The sequence below is a fragment of the Gopherus flavomarginatus genome, chromosome 6 (genome assembly GCF_025201925.1).
Source record: "Gopherus flavomarginatus isolate rGopFla2 chromosome 6, rGopFla2.mat.asm, whole genome shotgun sequence".
In the NCBI taxonomy this organism is placed as follows: domain Eukaryota; kingdom Metazoa; phylum Chordata; order Testudines; family Testudinidae; genus Gopherus; species Gopherus flavomarginatus.
This window is the reverse complement of record NC_066622.1, coordinates 98433903-98447174: the sequence shown is the minus strand read 5'-3', so window position 1 is coordinate 98447174 and position 13272 is coordinate 98433903. Positions and strand designations below refer to the sequence as shown.

At 43.0% G+C, this 13272-nt stretch overlaps 1 protein-coding gene across 1 annotated transcript in view; it reads left to right on the top strand.

Annotated features, from left to right (window-relative positions):
• Positions 1 to 13272, top strand: part of ADAMTS14 (ADAM metallopeptidase with thrombospondin type 1 motif 14) — a 95086-nt gene that overhangs the window by 59176 nt on the left and 22638 nt on the right. The window contains exons 7-11 of the mRNA XM_050959302.1: positions 3198 to 3354; positions 9062 to 9167; positions 10186 to 10329; positions 11819 to 11951; positions 12786 to 12899. Coding sequence (XP_050815259.1) covers positions 3198 to 3354; positions 9062 to 9167; positions 10186 to 10329; positions 11819 to 11951; positions 12786 to 12899 — 654 coding nt within the window. The remainder of the gene's footprint in view (positions 1 to 3197; positions 3355 to 9061; positions 9168 to 10185; positions 10330 to 11818; positions 11952 to 12785; positions 12900 to 13272) is intronic.

Below are 13272 nucleotides of genomic sequence, written 5' to 3'. Positions count from 1 at the left end.
AGAAGACCAATCAGAAGACAAGATACTTTTAAATTTGGGCGGAGGGAAGCTTTTGTGTGTGTTCTTTGTCCATTGGGTGTTCTTCTCTCGGAGGGTCTGAGAGAGACCAGACATTACTACAGGCTCTCTAAGTTTCTTTTCTAATAGTAAGTAAAAACAGGCGATTTAGGTTTTTTGATTGTTTTACTCTATTTGCAGTTGTGGATCTGGCTGGTTAACTTTTATATGTGCAGTTGCTGGGAATATTTTGATTTGTATTGGTACTAGGGGGAAAGTCTCTTTCTGGTGTCTGTAAGCTATAGGACCCTGTAATATTTACATCTTGAAGTTACAGAGATAATTCTTTACTTTTTCCTTTCTTTTATTAAAAGATTTCTAGTTCTTGTAGTTTCTTTTCCATGTCTCGCTTGTGGTCTGCGTTTCTGATTTGTCCCTCTGCCTCCAGTCTTGCTCGTTCCTGTTTCAGGTCCTTGGTAGTCATGGTTCCTGTTTTCTTGTGTTGGGGTGCCCTCTGGTGTTTACTGCCTGAACTGCTGGTTCTCTGTTGGCTTCCTGGGGTTGCTTAGCAACAGAGTCCTTTTTAACTTACTAGCCTCTCCCGAAAGAGTTAAAAAGCAAAAGAAAACTCTCTTTCATTTACAAATGTGTCCTGGCTGGAGTGCGTTGCTGACCACTTAAGGCTGCTTTGTCTAACAAACGACCGTTGTTAAACCTTAATAGCCCTCCCTATGCCCAGCTAGCACGGAGCAAGGAAAAAAAAATTTCTCTGGCTGCAGTTTAAAAAAATAAACCCCTTTCCTCTGCTTATAACCAGCTAGCAGAGAAGCAAATTAATAATCTTACTGGCTTTTGGATTCTTACCTATCCCACTCAGCTGCCAACCATGTCATAGCATTCCTTCTCAGATCTGAACCTTAGAGTTCAGAAAATGAGATACTAGCACCTGAATCCTCTAAGCTTAATTACCAGCTTAGATCTGATAGCACTGCCACCACCCAAAAATATAGTGTTTTGGGGCACTCTGACCTCCCCAGCCTTCCCTGGGGACCCCAAGAACCTAGATCCCTTGGGTTCTTAAAACAAGGAGAAGTAAACCATTCCCCCACCTTTCCCCCTCCCAGAATTTCCCTCCCTGGGCTATCCTGAGAGATACTGATCCAGCCTCTTAAATCACCATACAGAGAAGCATCTCCCTTCCCTTCCACAAAGAGGTAAACAGATTCAAGGAAAACAAAGAGAGATTCTATCTCTCCCCCTCCCGTCTCCCCCGCACCCATCCTGGTGAGTTATCCCAATCCCCTGGAATAACACAAGGGAAACAAGAAAAAAAAATCAATCAGGTTCTCTAAAAAAAGAAATCTTTTAATAAAAGAAAGGAAAAAGTAAAGAATTATCTCTGTAACTTCAAGATGTAATATTACAGGGTCCTATAGCTTACAGACACCAGAAAGAGACTTTCCCTCCAGTACCAATACAAATCAAAATATTCCCAGCAACTGCACATATAAAAGTTAACCAGTCAGATCCACAACTGCAAATAGAGTAAAACAATCAAAAAACCTAAATCGCCTGTTTTTACTTACTATTAGAAAAGAAACTTAGAGAGCCTGTAGTAATGTCTGGTCTCTCTCAGACCCTCCGAGAGAAGAACACCCAAAGAACACACACAAAAGCTTCCCTCCGCCCAAATTTAAAAGTATCTTGTCTTCTGATTGGTCTTCTGGTCAGGTGTCCTGTTCCCTGCTTGTAACCCTTTACAGGTACAAGAGACATTAACCCTTAACAATCTGTTTATGACAGAGTCAAAGGATATGTCTGCCCTACCAGCATAGTTGTGCTTCCATAGCCCTGTAATGTAGATGCAGCCTACACTGATGGAAGGGTTTTTCTGTCTGGTTACTGCTGAACTGAAGCAAATAGCCATTTTATGAGCTGCTGCAGATACAGAACACCAGCATTTCCTGGAAAATATCTGATTACAAGAGAAATATTCCTGGTGAGCAGAAACTGCGTGCATCCTGAAGGCGGTGATCATGGTTTCCCAGGTACATGAGGAAAAGATTTGAGGCAGCCCACATTGTGGCAAGCATCCCCAGGCAGATGACAGCAGAACATCATTTCCATCTGAGGAAGGAGATAGGGTTTCTGGCCTCTCAGCTAAGGTGTTAATGTTGGCATCTAATTGATGATGATATACTGAAGATGCAAAGGAGGCAAAAGCAGAAAGTCTAAACATTGAGATGTGAACTAGAAGCTACAGGGCCAACTCAGACCTTCATTCTTCTACAGTACATTGAGTTCCAGGCAGTTTACTGTGTATGGGTTATCTGAACAATCAAGATCCTCTCTGCTGTGCTTGAAGATCTTACCTAGGTTTTCATAAGATTAGGCACTTACTTTGGAATCTTTGTCCAGCATTACCCCTCCCTATACTACTATTCCATTTACTGTGTGCCAGACATCCTCCATTCCTGGGGGTGCTGCATGTTTATAATTTCTGGAGGGGGAGGGGCCAAGGAAGGATTTTTTTTGCCCCAAATATATTCTGTTTGGCTTTTTTTTTGGTCTCCTTCCTCTGAAGCATCAGAGATGGCCATGGCTGGAGATGGGACACTGGGTAAAGTGGGCCAGGACTCTGAGTGGCACAAAGTATTTTCTCTCTCTGCTTGGTTGGCTGGTTCTTCTCACATGTTCAGGGTCTAAATGATCGCTGTACATGGAGTCGGGAAGGAGTGTTGCCCCAGATCATATTGGCAGTGACCTGGGATTTTTTTCCCTTCTTCTGCAGCATGGGATGCAGGTCACTTGCCAGGATCGACTGGCTATATCTCAATCAGTTCCCTGCCATTGAAGGGGCCTTGGGCACCGGTGCACCTGGACCCTCCTGTTCTCGCCCTGTGATATGCAAGAGCTTAGTCTCCTGAGGGTTGTGATACATTTGTCTAATTTTGGCTGTTGGGTTTGCTGTGCAGGGCTGGGTGGTGTTAGGTGGCCTCTGACATACAGGAGGTCAGACTAGATGATCTGGTGGTCCTTCCTGGCTTTAAGCTATGATTCTATGAAATTTAATATACTATGTTTTCATTGTTAATGTCGTGGAAACTCTATCTGGGGATCTTCTGTACCCTCTACCTCAAAACTTGGGACAGGTTCATTGTCACCCGGTAATGCCCCCTCCTTTCTTTTCACTCCCCCAGTCAGTCAGCCTGATAGAGCGGGGGAACCCATCTCGGAGCTTGGAGCAGGTCTGCCGCTGGGCCCATTCTCAGCAGCGCTCAGACCCAGACCATGCTGAATACCATGACCATGCCGTATTCCTCACCAGGCAAGATTTTGGTCCAGCAGGTATGCAAGGTACTGTATTCATCTTGATCATGTATGTGCAGTTTACTGGGCTTGGGGGAAACCCAGCAATTGGAAGGGATTTCCTGCTAACACAGTCTGTGTGCCTACTGGCTAAGGTCCACAAAGGTTTTGGAAAAAGTTACAAAGATGAGAACTTAATAAAAGGAATGGAGGAAAGACAAAAATTGAATGCTATGGGGGTCGTCTTATCTTGACCTTTCCTTATGGTTCCTTACATTCTGTTAGGTTTTTTTACTGCCATTGTACATTGAGTAGATGTTTTCCGAGAACTATCCACAATGACTCCAAAATAAATTAGCTGTTGCTGCTCAAGAAAGATAGACTTCATCATTTTGTATGTGTAGTTGGGATTATGTTTTTGAATGTTCATTACATTACATGTATCAATATTGATTTTTATCTCCCATTTTCTTCACCAGTCACCCAGTTTTGTGAGTTCCCTTTGTAACTTTTTGCAGTGTGCTTTGACTTAACTATCTTGAGTAATTTTGTATCAACTGCAAACTTTGCCATGCCACTGTTTACTCTTTTTTCCAGATAATTTATGAATATATTGAACAGCACTGGTCCAGTATTGATCCTTGAGGGATCCCACTATTTATCTTTCTCCATTCTGAAAACTGACCATTTATTCCTACCCTTTGTTTCCTGTCTTTTAACCAATTACTGATCTGTGAGTTGAAATCCTCCATTATTACTGAGTTTTCTGGTTTTATAGCCTCTTTTAATCTCCTTGAGCATTTCACAGTCACTATCACCATCCTGGGCAGGAGGTTGGTACAGTAACTCCTCACTTAAAGTCGTCCCCGTTAAGGTTGTTTCGTTGTTACGTTGCTGATCAGTTAGGGAACATGCTCATTTAAAGTTGTGTAATGCTCCCTTCTAATGTTGTTTGGCAGCTGCCTGCTTTGTCCACTGCTTGCAGGAAGAGCAGCCCATTGCAGCTAGCTGGTGGGGGCTTGTAACCAGGGTGGACCGGCAGCCCACCTATCAGCTCCCCACTCCCCTAAGTTCCCTGTGCTGCAGCCGCCCAGCAGGCTATCAGTTGCCAGCAGTTCTGCTGTCCCTTCTCCCACTACCATGTGCATTGGCCTGGAGCAGCGAACCGCGACCACTGGGAGCCACAATCGGCCGAACCTGCGGACGCGGCAGATAAACAAACCAGCCCGGCCTGCCAGGGACTTTCCCTGCACAAGCGTGGAACAAGTTTGGGAACCACTGCATTATAGCATCCTGTTTTCCTATGCCCATAATTTTCCAAAACATTAATCGATTGGTTTGAAATTTTCTGTGCCTGGTCTTTGCCTGACCATAGGAATTGTAATACTGGGTTAGATTAATGGTTCATCTAAGCTGGTAGCTTCCTCTGACAGTGACCAGTACCAGATGTGCCACAGGAAGGAGTAAACCCTCAATAATGGGCAATAATTTGATAACAGGCAGTTGGAGGAAGTTTCTTGCTAAATCCAGTTAGTGGTTAGCATGTGTCTGGAAACAGGAACATTTGAGTTACTGAATATTTTATAATGCTAGCTGATATAATTTAGGGCATTTTTATTATCCATATAAATATCTCATCATATTTTGCATCTGACTGTGCTTTTCGCCTCAATAAAACCTTTTGCCAGTGAGGCTCACAGGTTAAGTATTTTTTGAGTAATTTTTTTTATCATTTTCAAATGGATTGTCCTTTTAATTCATTGGGTACCCTCCTTCATTGGTGGTCTTCTGTTTTGAGAGACTAAATGAACCTTCCTTTCAGTAAATGGACCTTCCATTCAGTATTGAACTCTAAACAAAATCTATTCAATTTCTCCTCATAAAGAAAAACTTTCCATGGGTCTAATCATTTTTTGTTGTCCCTCTTGGAACCATTTCTATATATTTATTTAAAAGGTTTGGCCAGAACTGAACACAGTATTTAAGGTGTGGCCCATACAATGGGATTCTTGTACTTTCAGCATTACTCTTTGTCTTTTTCTTGATTCAGCCTGCCACATCTTGCTTGCCATTTTGACCACCTCCTCACCTAGAGCAGATGATTTCGTTAAGCTCTCAAAAATTGTGCATCGGTCTTTTTCTGAAGATAATATCTTTTTGTCTGAAAGTTTGAGTAAAAGTTTGAGTTTGAATAAAGTTCCTTTAGCCATTTGAGTTTGGAGAGGGTGCACACACATTTCCAAAGTTGAAAAATTCTCACCATACTTGTTCTAACAGAAGGCCAACTTGACTTGGGTTGGTTTGAAAAAAAAAAAAAACAAAATGAAAAATGGTATTTTAAGAAACTTATGATCCTTTGAAAATTCCAGAGTAAGCAGGCTCTATAGAAAATATTCTGTTTCTAAGGACAATTGGCTGAATGTCAGAAAAAATATTCAAACAAATTATTCACTTAAAATTGCAGGGTTTTTTAGCAAACAATTTAATTGATGCGTAGTATTTCAGCGTTATTGAGCTGGTTGAATATCATTAAAAATTATTTGTTGAAAATTGACAAAATTGACAAATAACATATTCACCAAATAGTACTCAATCCAGCCTCTCAATAAACATACATAGCATGGCACATACTCTGTGTCCACATGCATCTCAGAAGGGGCACACTATTAAGCTAGAATCAGAGGTAGCTACCAGAATTGGCCATAGGGTTTCTTATGCAATTGCACACTGAGGGCGTCTAAATAAGAGTGACTGAAAGTCAGGAGTAATCATTTGATAGGCTGGTGCCTATTTGTATCATTATTGAGTTCTTCTTAAGGAATGATTGGGAATCAGCTGTTTGGGAGACTGCTGCATACTCACCAGCTATATGCCCCCCTTGTTGTCCTCCTGAAGTGTATTTTTGTTGTTTATATGAGTCAAAATCCCAATAGCTCCTATCCTGCTCCTCATCTTCCACCATCTGATTTCTCTTTAATGGCCTGGGGATTGTATTGCAGTAATTCTAATGTGCCCAGCAGTGTGGCCATAACTGGCTGTATCTGACCCAGCACAGCCCAATAACACAACATGGTCTCTTGTAGTTCCTCTATCCTCTCCTCTTCCCTAGTCTCTTCTGGGCTCCATGTGGCTCAGTCTTTGAGCTACCACCTTCAGACTATTTAAGGGAGGCTTCTTTTTTCCCTTTCCCAAATCCCTGTTTAACAACAGTGGCTGCTAGGTTACCAACCATGGAGCACCTACAGGTGTATTACACCCTTGGCCCTCACCCCAAATATATAGCTTCTATGACTCTCTCAGCCTGTGTTTCCAGAAGATCCCTGGAAGCGCCCTGCTTATCTACCTCCTTGAGATCCTATTTACAAAAACGACTCTCATGGCCGCAACCCCAATTCATTGTCTCTGTAGGAGCTGAGAAGTCACGTCTTGTCCAGTTCCGTGTTTGCCCAGTTGACTACCTTACTTGTAGTGGACCATTACTATGGGAACACTGGAACATAGTTGCTGGTCTTGGAAACTCCTTGCAGGATGAGGTAAACAGGCAGACAGAGAGCAAAGTGTAAAGAATTACACAGTGATTTAATTGAACTCCATTTTTCTTAACAACTGCCTTTATCGCAGGCATTCAGTCCTATCAGGGTGGCCATGGAGTAAACTACTGCTGTCTTCAGGACCTTCATTTGGGAGGAGTCTTCAGGAAACTGTTCATTTTTGCTTTATTTTATCATCCTTGGCCACTTGTACAGAGAGCTGATTCGCTCATTCATTCAGTTTATGAATTAGATTCAGTTCCACTCACATCCTTCCCCCTCCACCTTGTTCCAGAGTAATTATTATTAGTTGTTCCCCCACCACTTGGTTTCTGGGGAACAAATGGCCTAGAAGATACATAGTACAGAGAAGTCACTGCAGTCACAAGCTTCCCGGAAAAGCGACAGCATAGTGTCAGTGTTCAAAATAGGGATACCAGTCAGGGGAGGGAGTCAGACTGAAACAGTCGTTAGAGCAGAGCACCTATAGGAGGTCTGCTGCCTGTAGGAGGAGATGGGGTTAAATTGAACAGTGGTGCCATTCTACACATGCAGTCTGGTTAGTCAAGATGCATTACCATTACGGAATGGAAAATATTAGGAATGTTTGGGTATGTACGTGTAATATTAGCCTGTTCTTGGCACTGGCAGCCAAGATGACCTCACCGGAAACCATGTCCATGTTCCAGTGGGTACTGACCAGTTGAGGTATTTGGTAAACTCCTTGGCTTAAGTTTCTTTCTTGGTAGTGTTTGTTTTCCCCTCTTGTCACCTACCTGACATGTTGCCCTCTTAGTTTTGCCTGCTGTGACAGTGCTCCAGATACTATCACTCACTGCTGAATAACTAGTGCAAATTAAATCGACTTGTGAGAGGGACAGGAGAGAACTTCCCACTCATCCTTGATCAGTTCTCTCCATTTGCTCATTGCCCCAAAATGCCAGGGAGCATTCCAGGGTAAGAGGAAGTTTTTTTTTTATTTAGTGCTGTTGAAAGTTGCCCCAGAGACTATCCCTTGTATATCCGTTGTGCTGACAGCTGCAGTGTACAGGCTGCTCCACACCACCCCTCTCCTTGACCTCGAGAAGCTATGAAGGTAGATTGGCTTCCAGGCTCATTAAGTTTTTGTCAGATGAGATTGTCAGTTGGTGTCCACCTCTCTACTGTAAACTGGGCTGAGATTGCCAGTCCATTTCACATAGGCCAGTGGTTCTCAACCAGGGCTACACGTACCCCTGGGGTATGCAGAGGTCTTCCAGGAGGTACATCGACTCATCTAGATATTTGCCTAATTTTACAATAGGCTGCATAAAATGTGCTAGTGAAGTCAGTACAAACTAAATGACTTGTTTATACTGTTCTATATACTATATACCGAAATGTAAGTACAATATTTATATTCCAATTGATTTATTTTATAATTATATGGTAAAAATGAGAAAGTATGCCAATTTTTCAGTAATAGTGTGCTGTGACACATGTCTGTATTTTTATGTCTGATTTTGTAAGCAAGTAGTTTTTAAGTGAGGTGAAACTTGGGGGTATGCAAGACAAATCAGACTCCCGAAAGGGGTATAGTAGTCGTAAAAGGTTGAGAGTCACTGACATAGATTATCAAGCAGCCATCTGATGATTACAGTTTTCAGGACCTGTGGATTGGATTAGATTCGAAACAGCAGTCTAAGGGTGGAAGACTCTGTAACCCATGAGCAGTCCCTATTGCCACCTAGTGCAACAAGCTTCTGAGGAGAATTACAAGGAAACTACTATGAGATTAATCTGAGAAGGAGCTGGCAAGTCAGACATGCAGTCAGAGATGTGAATAGGTGCAGAAAGGGGCAAGGAGGCTGTCAAATATGTTTTCAATCCATCCGTACAGGTGGCCGTTGGATTATAGCAGTTGCTGGTGCATTTGTTTAAGATATGGACAATGTTCACTGTTCCTTTAGTGTGAGAATGAGTCAGGAATGAATGCTACACAGTTATTGCAGGTGGCAAGGCAAGGTTCAAGCAGTGTGTAATTCTAATACCCTCCAAGCCCATTTCCCTCTATGAGCTGGTGGAACATATGATAGGCTTCATTTATATTCCCAGGCAGCTGTGGAGTCTGTGTCCCTCAGCAGGGAGCTGGGCTTGAAATACATTTGGAATGGCTCTAGCTTGTGGTTTTTTCCTTCTCATGAACTCCACCCCCTTCTCTTGCTTTGTCTTCTGTCTCGCTCCAGGTTATGCTCCCGTCACTGGTATGTGCCACCCTCTACGCAGTTGCACTCTCAACCATGAGGATGGATTCTCCTCAGCATTCGTGGTTGCCCATGAGACTGGCCATGTGTAAGTCATTGGAGGAGACAGCTGGACATTTTATCTCTTTTTTTCCATCATTGCACGGTGGCTCAGCAGGGCGTTTAGTCCCCCAGGCTCAGCATTGCCATATGCAGTGGACTTTCTGATGTATGCAAAGTTGTGATGTGATGAAATAATGGCCCTCCAAGTTACTAACATGGCTGCTAAAACGGGTAAATACAGGGGTGAATAAATCTATTTGTGGTATAGTAAGTGCAGCGAGCAACTCAAAGGCAATCTCTGCCTTAGAGTTTACAGTCTGTCTGTACATATCTGCACATCTTAGGATCTGTCACCTTGGTACCAGATTGAGTCTGGAAATTGAATGGGTGTATGTACAATCTACATTAATGCAGAGTTAAGGTTTGCTAGGTGGTATGTCATCTTGCAGAATGCTGACCTGAGCAACACTCTGACTTCTGAAAACCAGGAAATGCAGAGTCAAGGTTGCCTATACAACCTTAACTCTGCCCTCTTTCAGCAATGCGCCAATGTGCCCCGTTAACACACATATCTTTCCTTTGCCAACCCCAGAAATGACAACCTCATCACCTCCTTTTATGTATCCATTCAGTGTCTCTCATGGGATTCCATTTAGCACCATTAGAGGATAAAATTAAAGAAAAAACCTGTGCCATTTAGAAGCCTCTTCTATAAGTTCCTGTCTTGGACAAAGACTTTTCTTATGCCCCTGAGTTGAGCCTAAGTCATATCCTAGAAGCTGGATCATAGTTCTAATAGCCATAGCTGGTAAGTTCAGTTCCTTGCATTTTATTCCTGCTCTGTCTCTGTACAGACCTGCACTCTTACTGGTGCTGGAATTGCATGGAATGCTGGAAAAGTGGCAACTATTGGTCCAACCAGTGGAAGAGACACAGTGAATATGCCTCCTTCCTCATCCAGTTAAATAGAGGCTTTTAGAGGAAATGTCCTTATTCAGAATGCCACTGATAACTGTCTATCTGGCATGTCTCTTTGGAACACAACTCACAGGCTTTTTTAACAGGTTAGGAATGGAACATGATGGCCAGGGGAACCGGTGTGCAGATGAGACCAGCATGGGGAGCATTATGGCACCACTGGTGCAAGCTGCATTCCACCGTTATCATTGGTCCCGATGCAGCAAGCAGGAGTTGAACCGATACATACAGTAGGTCAATTTCAACAACTATGATTTAGACTAGCTAGCCTATGTTTTTATTGTACAAATGAATGATTGCATGTATTTGTGTGAACTAGCATATGCATGGAAGAATGAGAATGGAAGCATCTTATTGCAAAGATACATTTGAATAAGGAGAGCAAAACCAAAAAGAATCTTGTGCAGCAAACACAATATAAACTTTCTCTTAGGGCCTTAACTCTGGTCTCTGAACCCTGACCTCGAAAGATAGTGCTCGCTTTAGCTTCCCTGTTAATTCTCCCCATCTTTTAGTGATATAATGAATTGCACTGGCAAGCCTCTGTTAATTTTGTGCTATGGACTGATGATCATTGCTGAATAGGCTCAGAACATACCATACTCAATACATGAAAAAAACATATTGAATGGAGAGCCCCTGGGCCTCTCCAAAGATCATGTTCATATCTTCGTTGAAAAATGTTTATGTGAAAGTGACTTTTGCTGAAATGACACTTATGATCACCTGGGATAGGTCTAGCCATTCAGAAACACATTAGAAAAATATGTGACCTTCTCCACGTGACCTGCCTTAACAAATCAGGTTCTTACTCAATGGACTGTGCAAATAGTAGCCTGAAAAAAGATGCGGATATCACTGAAGCTGAAATTCACAAAACACACACACACACACACACACACACACACACACACACACACACACACACACACACACTCTCTCTCTCTCTCTCTCTCTCTCTCTCTCTCTTCAAGTGAATCATTGCTATTTTGAGGAAACATCAAAGCTGATATTAAGTAATTTTGCAGTTTGAGTTGATCAGTTCACATGTTTCTACCTGCAATGCCCCTGCCTATCCTTTAGACTGGCCAGTGTTCTGCATCTTGCAGAAAGTGTAACACCCCAGTAAGTTGTGCATTTGTTTGAAGTAAAATTGAAAAAGGATTACTGGAGGGACAGATTTATAACCAGCTGAGTCTAGCCAGGATTTGGTTGCATTTCAACCTGTTTATTTTGGGCAGGAGAAGTAGCAATAAATCCTAGACTGGAATCTTCTGACCACCTTGAATGTGTTGTGACAACAGCACCTATTGCTAACATAGAGTTTTTCCTTGACAGTGACAGTTAGGCACCTGGTAGTGAACTTGCTGGTTCTTCACTCCAAGGGAGGAGTTGTCAGTGAGTGATGATGGACACCACCAGAGCTGTTGTAGTGGAGACAAATTTTTTCTAGAGGGGTGCTGCTCCCAGCCTGTGAAGTGGCTTTGGTAGAGGCCATGCATCATCCTCTCCTAGCTGATGGAAAAATGCACATGGTGGTGGTGGCTATTGTAAGGGATGTGGGGGATGGTCAAGACAGCAAAGATGTCTTAATATGGGTGTGTGTGTGTCAGGGAAATAGATGGGTAAAACCACAAAACAGTAAAGAAGAAAGGTGTGGAGAAAGAGTAAATTTTGCAACATTCAACCCAACTTTGTCTTTGCCTGATGTCACTGCAGTTCCTATGACTGTCTGCTAGACGATCCCTTTGAGCATGAATGGCCCAAGTTACCAGAGCTCCCGGGAATCAATTACTCTATGGATGAACAGTGCCGCTTTGACTTTGGTGTGGGTTACAAAACATGCACAGCTGTGAGTATTGCTCCTATTAATAGAGTCGGAATTTTTTCTCTTGCTGCAGAATGAAAGCAAGTCCCCCTCAGTGATAGAGTGTGCTAAGGAAGCAGCAGGGGGGTTGCATAGTGGTTCTGTGGGCCAAGTGTGACGTAGTCCTGGGTTTGGTAGCATCTTGCCAAGTCTCTGTCCGGCGTGGTTTATTAGGCTTTTTTAGCCACCAAGAGGATTCTGGCTCCAGTCTTTTCCTTTCCTGCCTGTTCACCAGATTGGATCAGAAGTGATAGCACCCTGGAGGATGACTGCATCTTCTGTTTGCCCTGATGGAAGAGCTGCAACAAATTTCTGGACTAGGGGTTAGAAAAGTAACTTCAAAATGAAGGAACCGGGATTGTCCACATTCAGACTGTAGGAGAGGGAAGGGGTCCAAGTGGGTTGAAAACAGTTGTTTGAAACAAGAGACACTTTCAGCTCCACTTCAAAACTAATTTCATAAAGTTGCTTCTGCCTCCCTGGGGTCTAAGTCTCTGCAATGGGAAAGGTTCAGAGCAGGGGAAGGGATAGCTCAGTGGTTTGAACATTGGCCTGCTAAACCTAAGGTTCTGAGTTCAGTCCTTGAGGGGGCCATTTAAGGATCTGGGGCAAAAATCTGCTTGGGGATTGGTTCTCCTTTGAGCAGGGGGGTTGGACTAGATGACCTCCTGAGGTCTCTTCCAACCCTGATATTCTATGATTCTTGACTCTACCTGCTCTCTCTCTCTTACATGCTCATAATTTCAGGGTTGGGAGTGGATGAGGCTGTTATTTTATCTACTCATTAAAATAACAGAAAGGCTCTTGTTTTCTTCACAGTTCAGAACCTTTGACCCTTGCAAGCAGCTGTGGTGCAGCCATCCAGATAACCCTTACTTCTGCAAAACCAAGAAAGGGCCCCCCTTGGATGGGACCGAATGTTCATCAGGCAAGGTACCTGCGGTAGTGGGCAGGATAAAGACTGGATTCACTATTACTGGGAAATAGACATGACCCTCATCATAATGGTACATAGATGCCGAGGCATGCAAATCCACCGATACATGCACAGATATTTACTTACAAGTGTGCACACACTGACTCACAGAGATCCAAGCATGTGCACACACTGAATGTACACTGTATTTTGTAAGAAAATTGTTTGTAAGTCATATTTAAATTACAAGCCTGGGGGGAAGAACTATAGTCTCATGCAACTTGAAAAGCATATCTCTTCTTTACAGCTGCTCTGTACCATATGTTTTATTCAGAAAGATTGGAAGGGCCCATTCCTTTAGAGGTAACAGTGAGCCTTTGAAAGAAGCGT